At 38.4% G+C, this 24958-nt stretch overlaps 1 protein-coding gene and 1 long non-coding RNA gene across 2 annotated transcripts in view; both read left to right on the top strand.

The window, feature by feature from the left end:
* LOC137248418 (zinc finger protein 721-like) overlaps nt 1-24958 on the top strand; it is a 203734-nt gene that overhangs the window by 51113 nt on the left and 127663 nt on the right. Inside the window, exons 7-9 of the mRNA XM_067779356.1 lie at nt 40-850; nt 13208-13354; nt 13419-13709. Coding sequence (XP_067635457.1) covers nt 40-850; nt 13208-13354; nt 13419-13709 — 1249 coding nt within the window. The remainder of the gene's footprint in view (nt 1-39; nt 851-13207; nt 13355-13418; nt 13710-24958) is intronic.
* Nucleotides 16885-17990, top strand: LOC137249190 (uncharacterized). The gene is made up of 2 exons (XR_010952281.1): nt 16885-17074; nt 17138-17990. It is a non-coding gene; the product is annotated as an uncharacterized lncRNA (long non-coding RNA).

Below are 24958 nucleotides of genomic sequence, written 5' to 3'. Positions count from 1 at the left end.
ATGGTATCGTTTCATCCCTAACTCTCCTTACTTGTGTAGATTTAATAATTTTTACCGAAGTAAAAACATTCGCTCAAATGGATGCAAGTGATCTATATATCGATTACCTCTGTCGGACCTGTTTGATTAAACTGGAATCCTTCGCGTCTGAAGGCAGCATTGAGCCACAGCACCAATCTATCTTTGAAACTATTGAGGAATGCGGCGAATTACGAATAGCTGACTTGTTATCCAGCACAATACCCGAAATAGTGCACGTGCAGCTAAGTGACGAGCTACCAAAAAAAATTTGTTGCAAATGCTTGCACCAATTGATAAATGTGTATCGGTTCCAAAAATTGTGCGTGCAATCCGACCATAAGATGCGAGAACTGGTTTCTAAGAAATGGGCTGATTTAAACATGTCGACGATGGAGGCAGCAATTGAAGATGACGTTTTACCAAACGGCACAGATTCATACCCGTTGAGCAGTTGCCAGCCCAAATGCACTGCTCAAAACTCACTTCTTCCAGAAACAGAGACGGCTCCTGAAGGCAGACAGCAAGCAATTGAGTCGGACTCAGCACAATGGAGTACTGCTGAGCATTTACTAAAAAACGACGAATTACTGTATTTTTGTGATAACTCGCAAGGCGAGGTAAGCAAATTTATCAAAAACGATCCCATCGAAGATGAAGAAAATACTGAATATAGCGACACAATCCAAGCGCAAGGCGAGTTAAGCGAATTTATCAAAAACGAGCCCGTTGAAGATGATGAAGAAAATACTGAATATAGCGACACAATTCATTCAACAACCTTTGTGGCCAAAGCGGAATTTAAAACGGAAGAGCAAAAAGTAACTGTGCCGTAAGTATGATAAGGATTATATTGCTAACTTTTTGTTTTATGTATGTATATCGAGCCTATTAGCGCGTCCCCAGCTAACATAGGATACCGTAGGGAGCAACCTTAGGATACCCCGAGCAATGTCCGCGTCATTTTAGGGTGGCTGGGAAAATGCTCGAATTAGAGCGTATTCGACGTAGAAAATATTCTTTAAAAATGGAAGAAAAAAGTGCTCCCTTTTGAGAGACTCGTTATTTCTAATTTGATAGAATTTTGATAATTCTCGATTATTGAAATTTTTCGAAAACTTTTTTCTTGTTCGCGTAATTTGGGCTAATAATTGAGCAATAGCCGCCAAAGGGCTGGACAATATTATGTTTGAATTTCTGTTTGTAATAGAAACCGACAGTCCAATCGAAGCCCCACTACATATCACGTTTAGTTGTAAACTGATTAGTTAGCTCAAAATTTTGCCTTTTTTTTAGATTTTTCGATATACCAACCAAACCAACTAAGAAGGTTATGCTGACATTTATAGAATACTAAGAAAGACCAAAATAGCGGACATATATGCCTTTGAATCTCAATTCTATAATGGAAGTCTATGAAAAAATAAAACTGCGTTTTCCCAACAAAATAAAGTTTTGATTTAAATCTGTTTACAATTTATCCGTTAAGTCTTATTCAAAGGAAAATTTGTCGATTTGGGGCAAATCTTTTTACCATTTCGTTTGAAAGATTTGTAAAATTTTATAACATAAGGTCATGATACGCCTAGAAGGTTTAATGTGATCGTGTTAGTCGTTTCCGATATGGTCGGACTATTACGTTAATGGTGCGTGGTAACCGGAACATACGGGATCTATATTCGGGAAAGAACTATTAGTATGGATAACACTCCCCAAAGCCTTGGGGAAATGTCTTTATCGTTAATACAAGAAGATTTAAGCTTTAAGGTGATATATACAGATTTGTTTATATTTATACAAAAAAATTGGGACATTTTCGAAAAGTTATCTAGGATTTACCCTTTTTTCACTGTTTGACATCTTTTTTATGTAGGTTAGGTTAGGTTAGAGTGGCCACCGGTGCGAGCACCAGTGCAATTAGGCCCAAGAAGGTCCCATTGTGATACCACGTGGATCTCTCGCCTACTCAAACCAACAGGTCGATACAGCAAACGTCAGGAGTTTCTTAGGTTCCAACTTAGCCAGATCAAAGAAGGGAGATCCCAGAGATTTCTTCCTCTTGTGCCAAAGCGCGTGACAATCGCACAGAAAATGTTTGACGCTTTCTATCTCCTCTTCGTCTTTACAGCTCCGGCAGTAGTCATTATAGGGAGACCCAGTCGTTTTGCGTGCCTCCCGATTGCTATGTGGCCGGTTATAAGTCCAACCACCAGACATATGCCGCCCCTGCCAAGAAGAAGGAGACTTTTTGTGCGTCTCGCGTTCCATTCAGGCCACACGAGCTTGGTGTGGGATAGCAGGATTCGAGATTGCTCCATCTCATACCCGCTTCCGTAAGGAAAATGCCTTTCAAAGTGAGCTTACAGGAAACGAGCGGCATGCTCAATCCCTTCCAGGACGACGAAAGCGGAACTGCTGTGCCCCCTCTTTCAAGTTCGTCAGCCATCTCATTGCCCGGTATATCCGAGTGTCACCAGCCTGAGGACCCCCAGCGGGTTAGGGGGTCAGAATATACCCGCGGTAGGTATGCCTGTCGTAAGAGGCGACTAAAATACCAGATTCAAGGGACTGTGTAGCGCAACCCTTCAGGTTGCCAGCGCAATATACAGCTTCTCCAAACCCAATTGTCAACCTCACCTAACTGCGGCGAATCCTGTTTCACTAACAGACGAGGCTCTGCAACGATCGGCTAGGCTAAATAATAGATTACACCCTAGTTGAGGTGCAAGGACACCGCTACCCACCTTATTATACAGTTTGGAGCCGTCAGTATATATCTGCCGCCTATCGCTCAGGTCCGGCGGCTCCTTCTACCAAATTTCCTTATCCGGATGATAACCTCGTACTTCAAATTGGAAAATATAGTCGGGGCGCAATAGCCCGTCGAAGGCGAATCCAGATACCTAAGGATGGCTGCATGGCCATCCACATTGTCTCCATCCGGATAACTGTCGCAGCCGCAGAGCAGAAAAGGCCGCACATAGCTTGGCCATTACATCTATTGGCAACCCATTAAAAATAGTGTCCAGCGCCTCCGCAGGGGTTGTGCGCAGAGCACCCCTCACGCAGATTAGAGCACTTCTTTTACCTTCTGGAATATCCATTGGAATAATTTAGTATCTAAGCTCGTCCACCAGACCACTGCCCCGTATAAAAGAGTTGGTCTAACCACAGCGGTGTAGAGCCACAGGGTAATATCCGGTGATAATCACCATTTTCGCGCAAAAGCTCCTCTACAGCTGTACAGTGCCACCGTTGCTTTTTTCACATGCTCCTCAACGTTTTCCTCCAGGATAGTTTTCTATCCAAAATTACTCCTAGGTATTTGGCAGAGTCCCTCAGCGTCAGGGTCATACCCGCTAGCACCGGCAGCTGCAACGCAGGTATCTTATATTTCCTGGTGAATAGAACCAGTTCAGTTTTGGCTGAATTGACCGATAGACCTTTACTCCTGGTCCAGTTCTCCACCAGTTTCAGCTTTGTTTGCATTATATCGCATAGTGTCTGCGGAAACTTCCCGGTAACTAACAGCGCAAGGTCATCAGCATATGCGATTACCTTGCCGCAACCGTCCTTCTCAAGAAGAACCAAGAGCTCATTAAGTGTGGCAACCCATAGAAATGGAGAAAGCACCCCACCCTGTGGGGTGCCCCTCCGTATGTGTTTGACCACAGTAGAGCCTGCCAGGTTAGCATGAACCTTTTTTCGTAACAGTAACTGCTGAACAAGTTTCACTAGCCACGGATCAGCCCCCGGGCCGATTAGTGCACCAATTATCACAGAGGGCGTAACATTGTTGAAAGCTCCCGCAGTGTCGAGAAAAGCTATGAGTGTGAAGTCCTTGTACGCCAAGGATTTCTTGATCTGGGAGACAACGCATGCTGGGATGTCGATAATTTCCCCTCCAAGGACTCCCTTAGTGAAGAGTCCAATAACCTCTCTAGTGTCTTCAGCTGGAAAGATGTCAGACAAATCGGTCTGAAGTCTTTAGGGGTCACGTGACAAGTCCTTCCAGCTTTTGGTATAAAGGTGACTCTTGAATCGTTCCAACTCCGTGGAATATGGTTAAGAGCACAAACTTCTTTGAAAATGTTATACAACCACAAAGAACTCAGCTCAATTGTTTGCTGGAGTTGTATCAGAGCCTACCCATCCAGCCCTGGTGATTTGAAGGGCTTGAACGACGTTAGAGCCCATTTAATGTTACCCATAGTAATGAACTTTCCCTCATACGGCTCATCAGTGTGAGTATCCCTCCAGTCCATTACTTCATCACTAGCGCCCGGAAAGTGCGTACTCAGGAGCAGGCAAAGGGTGCTCTCTGCCGAATCCGTCCATGTCCCATCAGATCCTTGCAGGCATACCGGGTCACATTTTGGAGCACCAGAGAGCACCTTTCTAAGCCTAGATCTCTCAGACACCATCTGCATTTCGCTACAAAACTTCCGCCAGGAGGTCCTCTTCGACGACCTTAGCAGTTTCTTATAATCTCCTATGATCATCTTGTATCCGACATGCCTTGCGTAGATTATCTATGTCCCTGTTCTACCATGGTGGTTTTGTCTTACCCCTAGATTTCTTCCTAGGACAGGCCTTATCAAGAGCCTCCCGCATGCCTTCGTGAACGAGTGAACCATATTATCCAGCTCTGCAGAGTTCTAGGGTATATGAACACTAAATCCTGAGAGGCTCTTTTGAAGCTCCTCACTGTAGATAAGTCAGTTGGTGTTTTTAAGGTTTCTATGCCAGACAGTTTTGAGTTTTTTATGTAACATATTAAAAAAAATTACTTTTTTACATTCATTGTTGTTGTTGTTGTAGCGATAAGGTTGCTTTGGGGAGTGTTATCGATGTGATTGTCCTTTGTCGGATACAGATCCGGTACGCTCCGGTAACACAGCATCATTAAAGTGCTAGCCCGACCATCTTGGGAACGATTTATGTGGCCACGTTAAACCTTCAGGCCATCCCTCCCTCCCCACCCCCAAGTTCCTTGAGGAGCTTGGGGTCGCCAGAGCCTCGTCTGTTAGTGAAACAGGATTCGCCGCGGATAGGTGAGGTTGACAATTGGGTTTGGAGAAGCTATATATTGCGCTGGCAACCTGAAGGGTTGCGCTACACAGCCCCTTGAATCTGGTATTTTAGTCGCCTCTTACGACAGGCATACCTACCGCGGGTATATTCTGACCCCCTAACCCGCTGGGGGTTTACATTCATTCTCAAAGAACTATTTATCCCGAGTAAGAAAAGCCATGGTTTATCAAAATCGGTTGATAAATGTTTAAGTTTGTGACGGACCTTTCCTTATGCCGGGTTAGAGCTCGGTCCGTCCAGGGTTCCCTAGAGTAGAGCTAGGTACCTAGTAAAAGAAACCCTGTAATTATGTATAAAATGTATGTATTTATTTTTTCCCAAATTATTATCCTCTCTTATTTCTAAGCCTGGCTTATTAAATGGTAGCGGAGGTGAAAACCACCCACTAATCCTTCCGGTTGATGGAGGTGAGAACCGCCCAGCAAGTATACTGATTAAGTACTCGTGAGGTGAAAGCCCCCAGGTATACTATTCGCTGACCAGTTTAACCAGCCAACTACTATACCTAGCTAGTGCTAGCTAACTACTCAACTTATTTAAGGATTTGTCGCCCTTTTATACTAATTTGCGCACAGGCAAACGGTGATATTACAATAACAATGCTTAACCACTAAAATTATATCTATTTAACAATTCTATTGTGAACATTCTTCTTTTGTCTTAAATCTTCAAATAACATCACTTAACATCACTAACTTAATATGTACACACGCCTGTATGCTTACATTAGATTAACTGGGCATGCCTGTTGTGCTTTCTTTTGTGTTTGTACATTTGTAAATATTTGTAAATTCTTAGTTTCGCGCCCTGTACATTTGTAAATTCTAAGCTTCGCGCCTAACATCTATTGTTCGATTTAAGTTTTACTTTTATGTAAATATGCCTTTGGCAGAAAAAGCAGGTATTTCATATGTTTATGTAAAATAATATAAATTTGGCATTTTAATAATTTATAAGAATATATAAATATGTATATGTAAATTTGTGTGTACATAGGTAAATAATTCAGTAATTTCATTGTATGTACAAAGTATTTACATTTTAATTTTTAATTCAATATATATGTTTACGGTGTTGTGGGGAACTTCAAAGACTTCGGGGTCCTCACAAGTTACGATGCATATTGTAATCAAGAAAATTGAACTCCCGCCATGAAGTCGATGTCGTGTCGTGCAGTTTTAGCACAATTACATTAGTCGTTCACAAGCAACATCGCGTAAAATTATAGACGAATAAAGCCGTTAAAGAAGCTTTTAACAATTCCTTCGACCGCGCGTATGATAAAGGTGTTTTGCTATGAACCAGAATACGTGCTCCAGTGCACTCAAAAAATAGAAAACTGACTTTTACCATTTTCAACCCCAATGGTTTGGCATGGTCAAATTTTTCATAAGGAAGAAGATTGCTATTTCTGCCAAACAAACACCATTGGTCGCCACTATAACACCCGTGACCGCATAAAATATGCTGAGGTAGTAACCGTATCTCACTCCATAAAGGAAGAAAAACGAATATTTTTGTTGCAAATCTTGAATCGAAACATGCATTGGAATCTGAAGAATAAAATTCTTACGGTTCACAAATTGGCAAGGAATTTCTTCCAACTGGGGTTCTACCAACGGAACATCATGTAGTCAACATGACAAGGAAACAACAGGAATGATGACTATGTTGAATTAGTAAATGAGTTTTTAAAGACTTGAAATGGGATGCAGAATGTCGATCAAAATCCATTTATTACATACCCATTTGGATTTCTTCCTCGAAAATCTTGGAAAACTAAGTGATGAACATGGAGAACGATTTCACCAGGAAATATCAGCGATTCAAACACGTTTTGTTGGCAAGAATCAGATTAGAATGCTGGCTACCTAGTGCTGGTTGCTCAAACGCGAAACTGATGATGCAGTCTATAACCGTAGGAGATCAAGCAAACGTTTTTAAAAAGTCACAACATTCAAAATTTGGCTGTACTAAGAACTTATCTTAACTTAATATTATCACTATTTGTATTCAAAATCAATTATTCCTTTTTCTTAACTACTCCCAACATGGTTTAAAATGTATTGTATTTCAAAGATTACTATATTAAATAAATAAATAAACAAATAAAATCACTGTGGAGCCGGGTAATCCGAAGACGGAAAATGTTGAGTCCTTCATAAGATATTAACGAGAAACCGAAAACCGTGTCCCTCTGAAACGGGGGTGCTATTCATAGTATTTTTGTGCAGAACACTTTTCTTCTTTGGCGGCCTTCCGTGCAAAACCCCGTTGCACACACAATTGTTTCCTGTGTACAACAATATTACAAAAGCTACATGAAAGTTGCCAACTTTAACTGCAAATATCTCATTTCTTTTCCGCCTTCAGGTTATTCCTCGAAACACAATGCCGAGCGAAATTGACGCTGTTTATTCAGTGTGGCCATTATTTAGAAATAAAGATGAAAACAATTAAACGTTTTTTAATTCTCTGCTTTAGCACTTGTAACTGATGTCCAGAGAGTGCTTAGATTATGGTGGGAATACTTTTCTGCTCTCCTAAATGGAGGCAACAATTCACCGCGCAGAGATGAAGAACCCGATCCCGCAATCGATGATGATGGAATATATGTCCCCCCGCCCGATTATGAATAGCAATAACCAGATTGAAAAACAACAAGGCCGTGGGCGCTGATGGATTGCCTGCGGAGCTATTCAAGTACGGCGGCGAGGAGTTGGTAAGGCGCATGCAGCAGCTTTTTAGCAAAATATGGGCGGACGAGTGCATGCTTGACGGTTGGAATCTAAGTGTCCTTTGCCCGGTCCACAAGAAGGGGGATACTGCAAAATGCACCAACTATCGTGGAATCAGCCTTCTTAATATCGCATATTAGGTCCTTTCAAGTGTATTGTGCGAAAGATTGAAGCCCACCGTGAACCGGCTGATTGGACTTTATCAGTGCGGCTTCAGACCTGGTAAATCTACCATCGACCAGATTTTCACAATGCGCCAAATCTTGGAAAAACCCGTGAAAAGGGAATCGACACACATCACCTCTTCGTCGACTTTAAAGCCGCCTTCGACAGCACGAAAAGGAGCTACATTTATGCCGCTGTCTGGTTATTTGTAAGACTCCGCGCTTAATTGAGCTGCTTATCCACTTTCAACATCTCAGCTTCGTCATTTGACGCTACTTCTAGGCTCAAGAGGCTTTTTCTACTTCGCCAGCTTTCAGCATAGAAAACCATTTTTTCTAATGAAGAAAACTCTAACTTGAACCCAGAATCTTCGGTGTGGTAAGCCGACCACGCTACCACCATACCACGGCGGCCACCCATAAGGATAGGGAAATACCTCTCCGAGCCTCTCGAAACCAAGCGAGGTTTTAAACAGGGCACATCCGATTCTAGTAGCAGGTCTAAAACATTGTTAGTTGAAAAAAAACTCCGAACATCATTCCTTCATTCTACTGCCTTCCGCTCTATTCGCAACCTAACCTCAATTTAAGCTTCCAAACAAAACAAAAACTTTTATCACAATGGTACAATCAATTGAATCGTTTAATATTAAAAAGGCATGTTCAGCACACACAAAAAATGGCTACAAAATGAGGCCATTTCAAAGAAAACGCAAAATTTCATGGCCTATAAAAGCGTATAGAGTAAGTGTGACTATGTGGATTTTCAACAGAAAATAGGTGTTGATAAAAACTGTATACATTGCAATCTAAATATAATTTTGCCCAAAAGTGAACATGTGATATTCAATTATAAGGGCGAGTCGAGAAAAGACTCATAAAATCCATTTCAAGTTCCGAAATTTACAATTTAAGTTGGGAATTTGCATTTAAGGGTCAGATTTTAAAAATTGGGTGTCCTTATACCTCTGAAAAGTCGAGATTTTGTTCTGCCTTTTTGTGGTTGTTTCGGATGTTTTCATAGGAAAAAATTTTCAAACCAATAATTTTTTTACATGCAAAATTATTTACCTGGCTCAGGATCTTTGCGACGGGATAATGGTTATTATCCTTCTTACTGTTTCCGCTATTTGTCATTTCGTTTTTTGTTGGATTTATTACAATACTGTTTTTGCAGTTGCTGTTTGTGTTGCTTTTTTGCCAAACATTAAAAAAAAATATTCGTCGGGAAATTATTTACAATGACAACTTCCGGTTTGGGGTAGATAACTCTGTAGGAACAATTCATTTTTCTCCGCGAAAGCTAAAACCACGAATCCGAAAACGGAAATTAAAAATTGTATTTCTTTCAAATAAAACGAAAAAGGCCCGCATCACTCAGAATGGGAGGGTGGTATCCAAAGTATCTGTTCGTCCTGTAATTGATGACGCTATACTACTATGGCCATAGTCGGCGCTCGAACTGCCCCGAAGCACTGAGCCTCGTTGAAGTTGTTAACGGTATGTTCTTTGCTACCAGGTCTACACGTGGAATGTGCAGAACGGCAAACAGTTCAACCGTCGGGGTTGTTTTCAGGGCTCCCGCCATGCTAAGCAAAAGCTGCATACCCCCTCTACTTTTTTAAGTTAGGTTCTTTTTCGTGTGGCTGTCCACCAAACAAGCATTCCAAAGTATAGGATAGGGTCTACAATCGCTGTAAATACCCAATGGGAAAGAGAGGGAGATAAACCCTACGTCCACCCCAGCATTATTTTACATGCATAAATCACCGTCGAAGCCTTCTTCGCTCTCCTCCGCGTTAAACAACTTATTGTCTAGGATGATCCCTAGATATTTTGTGCAAGGTTTCTCCTGCAGGGTCACCCCTCCTAACTTAGGCCTGTTTCAATTTGGGACCGTATACTTTTTAGTAAACAAGACCATATCCATCTTCTCTGCGTTGGCCGTCAACCCGTCATTAGATGCGCAAGTATGAATATTCCAATTTTACTAGGAAATAAACACAAGAAAGCTCCTAGATAGTTTGTTATAATGTGATATTAAAATTTCCATGCAAAGCAAAAAATGTTCTAACTTTTAAAAGTAGACGAGAGGAATGAAAAGGAAACGAAAGGGAGGAAAATTAAGAAAGCAAAGGGAATAGAAGCAAGGAGAGGAGAAGAGGAGAATAGAAAAGAAAAAATGAAAAGAAAAGGAATAAAGGAAATTTTACGCACTTTTACAAGGCGTCATGTTCAAAACACGATTGAAAATAAATGATACGTGCAGAAACTAATATTTTCTTTGCTTTGAAAAAACTTTTATCAACAATATTTTTTTAAGAAAATAATTTTAATTCGAATAACAAAAGGCTCAATTTGACTTATAAAGTATTGTAACGAATTTAGGAAAATTCCGCTTATTTGAAACCTTCTGCTCACGAATCGCTGAACTGTCGGAATAAATAACTGCAATATTCTGTTTGTAAAATGGTCTTTATTAGACTACTTTAGGAGTAGTGCAATTATACTGCATTTCGCAACTAATAGCGTGTTTAAATCAAACTGATTAGTTATTACTCAGCTTGCGCTGCTTTTATAATCTCGGTTTTCTCGTTCATCCATTTCTCCTAAGGTCTAGTGATTTCGCGAAAATCTGTTCCAGAACAATTGTATCTCCTGCTTGGTTAACAGCTATATACATGTATATCTGTAGTCCATGCCTCTCGCATAGCCATATACGTGCGTATGTGTAACTACTTCGGCTGATGGCCGCATGTATGTGTGTGAAATATCTCTTCGTTGCCTAGTTTGTATGTGTAAATGATGACTGATGTCTTCGTGTACACAAATGCGTCTTGCTTCATGTTTTTGTTGTTGCGTGATTATTTACTAACAACCTGGTGATGTCAACATTCGCCACACTATTTTAAACTGAGTTTAAACCACACAACTTATTTGAATACACAAAGCGATTTTTCATCACTCACTGCTGTAATTCATATCTTTAGCAATTCACAATATCGCTGTCAAAACAGTTTTTTTTGCTATTGAAAAATTGTGTTTTTGCTGAGAGAGGGTTTGAATATATGCCGAAGATGTTCTTTAAGGCTCTTTTGCAGAACGGCAAGGTAAGTTTTTAACACAGACTTAACCTAACATGAGGGGTTAAACTCATACATTTTTGAAAAATTTCTAAATTTTGTTGGCCTTATTTAAAATAAAAAAAATAAATGTAAGGCGCGATAACCTCCGAAGAGATCTAAGGCCGAGCTTCTCTTCCAATTTGCGTCGTGCTCCTCTTGATTTTTCCCTACAAATTGGCCGGACGGGACCTACATGTTTTATGCCGACTCCGAACGGCATCTGCAAGGCAGATGAGTTTTCACTGAGAGCTTTTCATGGCAGAAATACAATCGGAGCGCTTGCCAGACACTGCCGAGGGGCGACCCCGCTTAGAAAAATTTTCTTCTAATTGAAAAATCGTATTTCTAAAATTTTGATGTTGCTGTGCCCGGGAGTTGAACCCAGGACATACGGTGTGATAGGCGGAGCACGCTACCATCACACCACGGTTGGCCTTATTTGATACGATTAAATATATTGGTTTGATGAGCTTGAGGCCGTAAAGTAAATAAAACACGTTTATTTTCCTTTTTCAAAAATATTTAATTGGTCGATATTTCGACTTCAACCTGAAGTCATCATCAGCACTAACATAAACAAGAAAACAAAAACCAAAGATATAAGAGTTTTTACAATTTAAAATATGTACAAAAAAAAAAAAAAAAAAGAAATTACACGCAATGATGTGCTTGATGGACTGATCAGGTGGTTGAAAGGTTTGTTCAAAAGGAATCAATTAAAAATATAAACAAATTTGAATACCGTAAGTATACACAATTTTAAGGTACCGTATATGTAAACAAAAATTTAATACCAGCAATACCTATATAGAAAGAGCATAGAATAATAAGACAAAAAGCATATGTATCATCTTCATTCTTGTTGTTGTAATCCAGGTTATTGATAGTGGGATGTTTGTTGGAATGTATATATTAAGATGAGCCATGCGCAGCCTGCATTGTGTGCTTTTGTTGTTTCAGCACCAAGTTTCGGTAAACCCTTGCACATTGCTCAGTGTCTGATTTAAAATTCATTCTCCTACTATTAGGGGTGTTCAAAATATGAAGCATATCCAAAATATATCTTTTGTTATGGTGTTTCTCGGTATCCAAAATTCTAACGTTTTCAAAATCGGGGTGATGCCCAGTATTATTGCAATGGGCAGACAAGGATGCCTTATTTTCCGACGAATTGTTCCTTAACTTTATATTCGACTTGTGTCCGGAAATCCTCGTCTCCAGTTTTTGCTTAGTAGTCCCTACATATACCTTGTTGCATATGTTGGACCCGTCACCAGTGCATGGAATTTGATAAATTAAGTCGGATTTCTCCATCTTAGGAATCCTGTCTTTCACGTTGCTGTATACCTGTCTGAGAGTGTTATTATATGAAAACGCTATTCTGTATTTTTCCTGATCATATAAGTTTGAACTCTTGATTCTCTCTGCTATTCCAGGTACATATGTTACTGATTTGTATATTTTGGCATTTGTGTCACTTGAACTGGCGTTGTGGGTTCTTTTGTGAAAATTTCGTACCAGCTTATTTATCAGTTCGTGGGGAAATTCATTTTGTGCTAACGTTTTCTTAATTATAGATATGTTCTTCTTGTGAAACACTTTATCGCTTATCGTAAGAATCCTAATGAAATTCTTCGCGGTATTCAATATGGTTTTGCGTTCATGTTTTGAGTTGTAATTGATAAGCCTTCCGAATGCAGTTGGTTTCTTGTACCAGTCGATTAGTAACTTATTATTCTTCCTTATTATCAAAGTATCAAGATAGGGTAAATGACCATCTTTTTCTACCTTTATCGTGAACTGAATGGTCCGGTTGTACCGGTTCTTTTATTTACTTCATGGCCTCAAGCTCATCAAACCAATATATTTAATTTTTGAAAAATTTTGAAATTAGCTCTGAGCTAAGAAAATAACTTGCAAATGGGTCCAAAATTTGATCGTACTCGACTTTTTAGTAGTCAAATAATTGTTAATTTAGTTACAAAATTAAAATCCTCGCTTCCTTTTAATGTCAAAAAATAAACTTGTTATTTTTTGTTTGCCCAGATTACCTGTGTTTTTTTTTCAGATACAAAAACATACGGGACAAGAACGAACAATACCAATACCCGTGCGATATCTGTGGCAAACATTTTAAAACAAAATCGGTTTTCAATAGACATAAACGAATTCATAGCGGTGAAAAGCCCCATAAATGTGATTTTTGTGAAAAGCGGTAAGTTATTATAAAAATCCTCATCAAATTTTTTCTAACTTTATTTTCTGCCTGTATTAAATAGATTTGTACTAGCTGTGACCCTAAGGGAGCATATGCGTACTCATACCGGTGAAAAACCACATAAATGCAAATACTGCAAACGGTGCTTTGCTACAAAAAGTGCACTGAATGAGCATTTACGTGTACATCATATGGGTGATAATATACACAGATGTAAGTTTTGTCCCTTAGCTTTTCGTTTGGCTTCGGAGCTATGGTTACACTCAACTACGCATAAAGGCGAAGATCCAAAGACGCGTGAGCGAAATATGGCAGCTTTAAGGGAAGAAGAGGCTAAATTAAAAGTTAACAGGTAAAATGGCATTCATAAACTCCGTAGACTGCGATCTTATATTAAGGTTAATTTCTCCGTAAAGCGCGGATTCCAGGGCCGGTATCGTGTTATATGATCCGTCATTGAAAACAATTTTTTGCATCGCAATATCTCTTAAATGGTAGTGGCTACTAATTACAGTTCATTCTAACTTGTACGAAAAGCTTGTTTGAGTGAAAGCGTTTTTCGATACGGACCCAGATCTCAAGATCAGCATGGCTTTAAGTAATTTTATTTAAAAATATCAATTTTGCTTTGTCGATACCGCGCTTAACTATAAAATTCCAAGAATAATTATTGTCCTTTTGGGTTTTAATTTAAAGTGGGTAACTTTATACTGACAAAATTTTGGTAAACCCATATATGTAATACTCCTATATTGCTAATAGAAAATGCTCGCAATGTGCTTTGAATTCGAAATAAAAACAAGACAGCCTATACAATTTTTGTGATTGTAGCAGCATAAGTGTGACAAGAAAAAAATTAAATTTAGGTACATTCGATTATTGAATAAAAAAACAAAAACGTTTAAACAGCACTATAACGGCATTCTGATGTTTGGGAATGTACATAGCTTTTTGTAGCAATATAGGAGTATTACATATATTCCTGAATGTGTATGATTTTTGCAATAATTACATAATTGATATTTTATATGAGAAATCAATTTGGCAAAATAAATCAATGAATGATGTGCAAAATTCGCGTGAATTATTTCGAGATTTTTTCCACATTTTTTTTCGACATTTTATTTTTTAACATATTATTTTTCGCGCTTTTTGGTGTTCGAAATATTTTTTTCGACATTTTTTCGGCATTTTTAGATTCGACATTAAAATTGTCTACATATCGTACCAGACCCGCTCGATCCATCACAGAGCTAATCGTTGGAAGGCACTTTCCACGTTTGAAAATTGCAACGTCATCTGCGTAAGCTGTAAGTTTTACGGGTCCCTCATCGAATCACAATCCCCATTGTGATGTAAGCCAAAACCGAAGACCTCATAGAGGATATGAAATGTCGGAGAGGATCCAACGAATGAATACCAGAAAGAAATCGAAGTTGCTATAAAAAATGCAACAAATATAGTAGATTCTAACATGGCACATAGATTGACCCAAATGAAACCTTCGGCTCCTCCACTGATTGCGCTACCAAAAATCGACAAGCCGGACACGCCAATGAGACCCATCATTAATTTTAATTCGGCACCATGTTATAAACTGTCCAAATATTTAAAAACGATATCGAAAGATACTCTGGAGCTAAGGAACGAATATGCAATAGCTAACACAACAGAACTAATAGAGAGACTTGAGACCGTAGAGCTAACAAAGAACAGCAAATTGGTATCTTTTGACAAAAAAGATTTATACCCATCAATACCACTATCGGATACTTTGGACATAGTAGTTAGCTCAACAATAGTTCATAATACAAAAAACAAAGTGAAAAGTATGCAAATCACAAATACGCTAAGAACCACTTTACGTCAAAACTATTTTCAATTCTTTTTTTTTGTGTATTTTGATTTCTGAATGGCTAGCTCAAGAGCTTTAAAACGCCAATTGTCCCTCTTATTTAGTAATTTCTGGATTCTTAATGTGTGTGTATCTGTCATCTACTTGAAACAGCAGAAACAGCTGTTTGGTTAGCGTAGAGACAGTAGAGTCCACTTATATGGACCGATGTATGCTTTTTTTTTTTTTTTGACGTTTACTTTGCGCGAAGGGCGTGGTGGACGGTATCGTAACACCGATAAACCAAAATTTCTTAATACATTTTTTTTTAACTTAAAATTTTGCTTCTGTTTTTGATAGGAATTCAACTAATTGAGAAATTTTGCAAGATTTCATATTGTTAAAAATGTCATAAAAATTTGAATTATTTCGAAATAAACTAAAATCATTTCTTATATTATCCAAAAGGTTACAATGAAACGTTTTATGTACATAGCTGTCAATCTGACCACATCTGCAGTTATAATAGTTTATTACATTAATTTTGTACAGATAAGCCGTGTCATAGGTAAAGCCTGTGAAAATTCTCTTTATTTGTTTAATTTGAAAGGGTGTAAGTGGACATTTGTGAAACCACGTCCTTTTTTTAATATTTGGGAAAACTTGAACAAACAGATTTGGTTTGTTTGACGAGTAGTCTGTAAAATCCTCATGCCATTTTTGCCTGATTTGATTTTTGATGGCATTTAAGGCTTCATCACTAGATAGTTTGGAATTTTTACTTGTACACAATTTGTTGCATTTTTAGCTAAGAGATCCGCCTTTTAATTCCCTGGGATACCTTTGTGCCTAGGTGTCCAGATAATGTCCACTAAGTCAAAGTCCGCAGTACTTATTATTTGATGTATGTCATATACACACGAGTTTTTGGTTGATTTTTTAGCTAGTAGTTGACATGCAATAAGACTATCAGTAAAAATCGCTCTTCGTTCATAGTTCCTTTCTTTTGCAAGTTCTAAGGCTTTTTTAATGGCATTTAGAGAACTTGATGAGGATATGAAATCCAACTTGAATTGGTATTCCTCTTTTTCTGTGTAGTTGTATATTCCACATCCCGTGTTGCTTGTACCTACAGACGCATCCGTGAAAAAGAATTTAAAATGTCTGCAATCATACTCGTTTATCATTTGTGTATATGTGGTTTGCGCACATCTAGAGCTGATGTTTTCTTTTTTGTCATTAAAGGTGGTTGTAATTATCTTTAAACATGGAGAAGAAACAGTGGAATCAATGACCTCAAGCCTGTCGAAGACCTGCCTGAACTCGTTAAAAACTTTGCTATAGCTAGAGTTAACTGAAGGTTGAGCGTATAATAAGCGCTTGAAGTCTTCGTCAACTGCAAAGGTATTTACAAGTTCTTTGGCTTTTGCCTTTCCGCAGGAGGTAATTCATTTGCCATTCCTTACCTCTAGCGTACTATTACCTAGTTTGAGTTTTCTCAGTGATAAAAAGTTTACTATCCATTCCTTGTATGTGTCATCAATGTCTGTTTCATTCATAAGTTGTTGCAGTTTCTTAATGTTGACGCAGTTATATGCATTACTGATGTCAATAGAGCAAACTATGACTTTAAGGCCTTCATTAGGATAGAAGCTTTATGTATAATCAGCCCTATTCTGCATTTCGACTTGGATTGGAATTTTTTCGATTTGGCAATTTTGGTATTCTGTGTTCCAATCTCTTTCGATCCAACTTCGAATCGTTCGATTCTTTGTATTCTGCATTTCGATCGTAGTTCCGTTTTTCTAAGTTGCAAATTAGTTGGCGGAAAAATATTTTCTTTTTATTTTTTTATTAATTTATAACAGAATTTTAACAAAAATGTAAGTAAAACTTGTTAAGAAACGTAGAAGGCTTGATGATGATTGTTTTTTATATGTTTCCAGGTCAAAAACAACATGTCGATGTCGAAGTCCTTGGACGTATTTGCCCCGCAAAAGTATCTAACACATACTTGAAAGCATCCTTGTTAAGTCGAGAGTTTTGTTTGAACCTAAATAAGAGAATAAGTCTTTAAACTTTACCACTTTTAAGTTCAATTTCTTACAATTCGTCACTCATCTCAAATGGATTACACAAATGTCGCAATATTTGCCTTTCCATTCTCGTCTGGCCATTTTCGTATGCGTTGCTTTCCAACTCCACAAATATGCCACGGCTATTGATTCCATTATAATAGACAGCTATAATTTGTGTCTGTTCGTTGGGTCCAGTTATATGCCAAAGCAAGCTGCCGGCGTAGAGGAAGGTGAAGCGAAAACGTAAACAATCCTTGCGGAAGGAATAAATAAACCTTTATAAAGTATTTTAGGCCAGTGCAACGAAATTAGCATCCTTAAAATTCAGAAAATGTCAACTATATTCGTGCAGGAATCCGTTTTAACAAAACTTGGTGGCCACGGCAGGGAATTGGCCAAAAGAACGACAAAAACACACTTACAATTATGAAAGCACTTCACTCAAAAAAATATAACACTGCGGCAATATATTCTATTTCTTTTTTTTTTACAAAATGGCGTGGATAATAAAATATAAACGTTTTTCAGTGTTTTTTACAAATTTGCTTTAATTTATTTTGTTCCAATGTTCACACATTCCGTACCAACAGATGATTTCGAAAAATCATTTGCTCTTCCTCTTCTCTTTACGATTCCGTCGTAATGCAGAATACCAAACTTCGATTAAAGCGGAGCGGAGAACGGGAACGTAATCGAAATGCAGAATAGGGGTGAATATAGTTTATACAGTCTCTTTTAAAAGTGATTGATCCCATTGTTTAGATGCCAAAAGTTTTGTTGAAGAATAATATTATAGAGAGCACTACCTCGTGAAGATTGAACACTGTCACCCCATGCTGAGGATCTACCATTGAAATCACCCACAAACATAACATTTTCATAGCTTTCAAGAAAAGTGAAAATTCTTTGAACTTCTGCTTTAAATGGATTTATTGGTATACTAGGTGGAAAATATACTGTGCATATAACCAAGTTAGGCCTCAGATTTAATGTATTTACGATGAGAACATCATAGTCTGAGTTGAATGTAATTTTTTCATACCTTATGGATTTTGTGAGGGCAACAGCCACTCCACCATACCCATCTTCCCTGTTCTTTTCAATAATGTTAAAATTGATTAAGTGACGGTGTTGGGTTGCGTTTGAAGTGAAGATTTCACTTAAACACGCCATGTCTATTGAATGTTTATTTAAATAAAATTCTATGCTGTTCAGATTGGCTTTAAGAGATTGACAGTTGTATTGAAACAGTCTCATATTGATGTTGTTGGGTAACTTGCTACATTATTTATTAAATCAAGTTCTTGATTTATGGAGTTTTGTTCAAATTGATTTTTAATTTCGAGAATTCCTTCAAGAGCATTGCCTAGTTGCGTACTAAGGCTTTTCTCTTGAAGAACTTTGAAAAGTTGTGTGAGCAACCTTTCAAGATGTGTTACTTTGCCCTTGAGATATTCGGGCCCTTCCAGTACCGACTGAGAGTGTACTTGTTTTTTGACAAATTGAGGTTTTGCATGAGGTTGAGTATCATTTTTCATGGCTGTAGCTTTTTTAGCTACGCTGTTGTACTTTTTCTTTGTGAGTCTTCTGTTTACCTCAGCGTCCCTGTTTCTAATATTAGTATTTTTATTTGATATTGCAGGGAATTCCGCTTCCTCTACAGTCAGCAGTTCAAATTGATTGCTACGATCTGGATAGCGCTCTTTCAACGCCTCCCGTCGTGAGATTTTCTTTACTGTTCTAATAAAGTTTATCTCCTGTTCCTTCTCCCATGTTTTGCAACTGCTTTTTTCTGTAGATGTGTGGTCTGTACAACCACATAAAACACACATTTTAATTTCACATTTGGAATCACACTCGTTTTTGCCGCATTTGATGCAACGTTTTTTAGCTTTGCAAGAAAATTGGGTATGGCCCAATCTGCCACAATTAAGGCACTGTCTCAGTTGGGGTACATAAAATTCCACTTTCCAAGCCCTTTTAGCTTGACTCTGTCGTTCAACACAAGGTTGTTAGCTGCACATATATTTTTAAAAGTGATTTTAAATAATGACTTCCCAATGAGATGTATTAAATCAATGTCCTTAACATTGTAATTTTTAATTAAATTGTATAAAGGTAAACCATTTTTAATTGTTTTCTCACTTTTTATGATTTCATTGCATTTAGACGCATCTATTAGCACAAAAATTGTGCCATGAAAATCTTGTGGATATAATACTGTGTCCACCACTGTACTAGAAGTATCATTTGGTGTATTTGTGTTTGTTTTTGGTGTAGTACCGTTACCAGACGCCATATTTATTCCAGTCTTTTCTTTTTCACTCTCGTATGTAACAACAACTTCATCGTTAGTGCCCATTTCTGATGCATGTGCATTCACGCCTATAGCATTTTTGTCAACCCTAACCTCACACTTTCCTGCTACATCAGTCTTATCCGTATTTTTGATTATGTTTAATGAAATATCCTCCTTTTTCGATCTTTTACTTTTCAAAAGATTGTTAAAAGAAAACGTTTCAAATTCCTTAGCCGATGACGTCTTTGAAAATGGATTCGCAGACGCCATAGCGGCTTTTCTACTTGTTGCTGCCTTAGGCAGCTTTCTTCTACTTTTCAACACTCTTAAATTCAAATTTTTTTCATTTAACTCAGAAAAACTGCAAAATGCTCACTTTTACTGGTTTATCCAAAAAGGTATTTTTTATTTCGTATTAAAAATTCAGGATGTACAAATCTGAAGTCAAAAACACAGTTTTGACAAGGTTTAATCAGCAATTATTTTAAAGAAATTTTAAGCACTCTACCCTGGCGCCAAAAGAAGCTTTCACAAGAACAAATATTAATCACTCCGATACTGCGCTTTAAACGTCCACACTTGTCCGTAGCTCACGATCGAATGTGTTTTCAATTCAACAATAAAATATATAGACAAACAAACGGTCTTGGAATGGGAAGCCCCACATCAGCAATTCTTATGGAAGTGTTCATGCAAAATCTGGAAGAAAAGTACATACAGGAGCTGAAGTCCACATTAGGCGTGTCATTTTATGCTAGATATGTGGATGACATAATATGCGTTTTAACTACTAATAACGAAGAGCTTGTACTGGAGTACCTTTTTATTAGAACAATTAGGACTGTGATATAAACTGTAAGATTTAATAATTTAGGTGTAAAGTTTTAATGTTAAAAATATATAATTATGTACAATATGGATTTTTTTGTCGCAGACGAAGAAGCCTAATTATCGTTAAAGGTTACAATGAACTTATAATGTGTTATATTTCTTTATAGTCAATTTATTTTTTACTTTTTAGTTAATTTTATTAACCAATAATAAAAGCTTATTTTTAAAATAGTTTTTTTTCTTTAATTTTATTTTTTACTTTTTAGTTCGTTTTATTAACAAGTAATAAAAGCTGGTTCTTAGAAAAGCCTTTTTTTAAAATTTAATTTAAATATCATTTTTTTTTTAATTTTTAGTAGGGTAAAATATTGTTTAAATTAGTTATGTAATCTTTACTTAGTTATTTGTAACGTTTCTCAGCCTATCCATTTCTTTTAATGCATCAACATTACAAGGTTTCTTCTAAGTCAACTTTGAACAGTCAAGTTCTTCGATTCGAAGACGTGCTAAAGACGTAACTCGGTTTAAAGCCACATAAGCTTGACCAACAGCAAATAATTTGCAGCCTAGATAAATAACAGCATGATCTACAGTAGTTCCCTGCATTTTGTGCACATTTGAAGCCCCCGACAAGACAATGGGAACATTTTTCTTTCAGCTGTGCCGTGATTAAATTTAGAAGGAAATTGAACTGATTTAGGCTGCATTATGTGAACGTCATCGTCCATCGACCAAAGTCTACGCGAACCGATGGTATATCGTTATGGTATAGTTGAGCACGTCTGTAATACGGCCATATAATTTCAGTGATGTGACCTATTGCACCATTAACGTCAACGTTAGATCTCAACATAACTTTAGCTCCAACAAATATTTCTAGTTCTTTTGGAAGACCTGTTTTGTTAATGTCTGAGTGTATTATATTCTTAACATCAATCTGATCATTGTTTTTTGTTCAATCAATTAATTGATAATGCTAATAATCAGTTATCAGCTGAGAGAAAGAAATTGTGCTTTTGAAACGATACGTTGAGCCAACTGTCAACAACCAATCGATAAAAACGTTGAGTGAATAGAGCGGAACATTTTTATGCTCACTAATTTGTCGTATAATTATAACTGTGCGTTATCACTAATTAACTTCGCCAGCAGTTGTGCTTTTGGAATGCGCCCCATGCTTTGTTCAACTCATTCAAATGAATTTGTATATATGTGCATACACATGTTCACGTGTTCTTGCAACAACAAAACGTTTATGTATTTAACATACATATGAATATACAGATTTTCGAGAAAACATATCGTATGTGTTTGCCAAAAATGTCTTCACTTCGGATATCAGCATCAGATCTTTCGCGTTCAACGCAAACGCGGTGTCAGGATGAAAAAGACTCTCAATCAAATTACTGATACGAATCGCTACGTTTAAATAACCCTGACTGAGTATAAGTACACTTTATATCATGATGCGAATATATTGGGGCATGTTCATAATCGAAATAAAATGTGACTAAGTTAGTTGAAGCATTTTTGACGAGAGCACATATAAAATTGTGTCAAACAGTGCTAACTAACTTAAAATCATATTTTACTGTGACTTTGCCTATTTCGCGTTCAGTTTACAACTACGCATTGCAGATCTCTGCGCAAGCGCGCAGAACAGTATGCAACATTGAGCGATAACAGCCTAACTTCTTCGTTCGTTGTATACACAAACAAAGCGAAGTTACCTCGTTCCTGAGCCGCTGTAGGTTATTCACTACCCCTCTAAACAAAGGACTTAGGCTTTTATTCCCTTGTGAACACAAATCTTTACCGATAAGTCTGTTATCGATTAATTTATCGAATTCTCGCAAAATAATATTGCAATGTCATCGGAGTTATACATGTGTGCAACATTTCAGCTCAATTGGACGCCAGGAAGTGTATCAAATTTAACTTGCAAAATTTGATTACAAACAACAGTCATGTGAAAGTAAATAAAAGCTTATAATAAGACAGAGGAATCAACTATCTAGACCTCACTATAAGTATTGATAAAGAAGCCAAAAGATTTAACTATGACATATATAGAAAGCCAACGGCCACCGACACAATAATACATAATACCTCAAATCACCCCCAACAGTATAAAAATGCAGAATTAAAGCACTTGGTACATAGACTTGAAAGAACACCTCTAACACAAGAGGCATATAAGAGAGAACTTGAGGTCATATATAATATCGCTGCAAACAACGGATATAAAAAAGCACTAGTAGATAAGCTTAGAAGGACAAATGGAGAACAAAAAAGAAATAATGAAAAGGAAAATAATAACTGGACGACTATGACATATACTGGAAAAGCAACATATAAATTGGCAAACTTCTTTAAAAAATGCAATATTAACACAGCATTCAAAACATTGAACAATCTAGGGCGAAAACTAAGAACTAACACTAACTCAGAGGATCCGTTTAGGATCCACGGCGTATACAAGCTTACCTGCGGATGCCAACATAGTTACATAGGACAAACAGGGCGGCAAATAAGAACGAGGTTCAGAGAACATATTAGAGATTACAACAAAAAAATACGGAATCCAAACATTATAGCCGAGTCTAACTTCGCGAATCACATGGTCGAGAATGAATGTTCCCCAGCACACATCAATAAAACAGGGTTCTTCACATACAAGCAAAAGGCCGACGTCTCAACGTACTCGAAAACATGGAAATCTATAAACAGAAAACATTCCACGGTAGAATAATAAACGAACAGATAAACATAATTTCTGACACAATATTCGAGCCTTTCAAAACTTTTTTACAAGAAACAAAGTAATCACCAGGTACAACAAACACAAAACAACAAATAAACGCAAAATAATTAACGCACCAAAACAAGAAACCCACAAAGAAGGTCAATCGACTAAAATTACGGATTTTTACCTGCCCCAGTGAGCCACACAAATCGATCAGTAAAAACTACCCTCGGTTCTGAATGAACACACAGCACATACACATAACTTAATATACACAAGCATCAATTTTGACAATACCTACGAACTATAAATACAGGACAAACGACAACAACAGATCGCTTCCCAAGGCAGTCGGGTTTTCCCGACCAAGAACTGTCATTTCAGTGTAACCCCATTTTATTTGTTGCGTCCTTCCCACAAATTGTCATCCTCCCATATTCTCTTTCTCCGGGAAGGTATCGAACCCAATCCGGGTCCGTCTCCTGACCCCGGTCCTGAGAAATGGTTTTGCTGCATATGCCGGAAAAGAATCTTTTTAGGGCGGTCATACTCTTGTCAGTGTGTCTCGTGTAAAGGATGGTTGCATCGGACAGGTTGTTCTGGGCTAGATCCCTAAACCAGACGTCCACGTAACTTCTATAAAACTTTTGTGGCTCCTTGCTGTTCACGCCCTAGGACGTCCTGTAGTCTGCGCCTTAGCCCCCCACTCTACCTTCCAGCAGCCACGCTGCTCAGCAAGCCACAACAAGTACCCGCTGCTGCTCGCGCCCCACGGCGCCTCCAACTCATACGGCTGCTCCCACTGATACCCACAAGCTCCGTAGTAGAGTCGGGAGCAATGCCGAGCATCAGCCCCTGCCCCGTCTTCTCCCCCTCTTTTCCGGCAGCAATTGTGTAGGTCAGGGAATCAGACTCTTAGTCCCTACCTCCCTTTGCACGGTTTGCCAGTACAGAATATATATGTATGCGACATCCGCCCAATGCAGCTCCTGCCATGGACGGTGGCACTTTCCTAGATGTTCTGGTCTCCGCGACGGCAACCCCCCGACGGGTTTCATGGCGCCATGTTGCCAGGCCGCATACCCAATTACACCGGGTACCCCAATGCTTACCCAAGGACGTCCAATCCCAGGGCCACAACAGCAGTTGCGTCCTAGCCTTCCACAACCCAGGCGTAGTCACCCGTCACTTACTCCCAGAGTGACGACATCTCCCCCTATGCACTTAAGAATTCTGCAGTTAAACTGTAATGGATTAACTGGGAAGATCACGAAGATAGTCGATTTCATGAAGCGGCACAACATTCGCATTGCTGCGATTCAAGAGACTAAACTCACAGCAAGATCTGCTCTGCAGACGTGTTCGGGGTATAATGTCCACAGAAAAGATCGCGAGAGCGGAAATGGAGGCGGCCTCGCGTTTATCATACACCACTCTGTGCAATATCATATATTTGATCCTGACATCGGCTGCAGGGACAGTGTCCTAGAACGTCAAGGCTTATCTGTTCGGTCAGGCGATGCAAACCTAGAAATCATCAACATCTACATCCCTCCTGCCACCTGTTGCCCCAGTGGATACCGCCCTAATATCAGCGCCTTACTCACTGGCAACAATCGCATTATCTTAGGCGATTTTAATGCCCATCACGACCTATGGCATTCAAACTTGCGGGCGGACAGTAGGGGTGAGATGTTGGCAGATCAAATAGAAGAAACGACGTTCTGCACAATAAACGGTGACGCCCCACACGTATGGTAGGAAGCTGTCACAGTTCGCCGGATATTTCAATCGTGAGCGCAGAACTCGTAAA

Source organism: Eurosta solidaginis, chromosome 4, assembly GCF_040869045.1.
Source record: "Eurosta solidaginis isolate ZX-2024a chromosome 4, ASM4086904v1, whole genome shotgun sequence".
Lineage (NCBI taxonomy): Eukaryota > Metazoa > Arthropoda > Insecta > Diptera > Tephritidae > Eurosta > Eurosta solidaginis.
The sequence above is the reverse complement of the archived record's forward strand: the minus strand, read 5'-3'. Positions and strand labels throughout refer to the sequence as shown.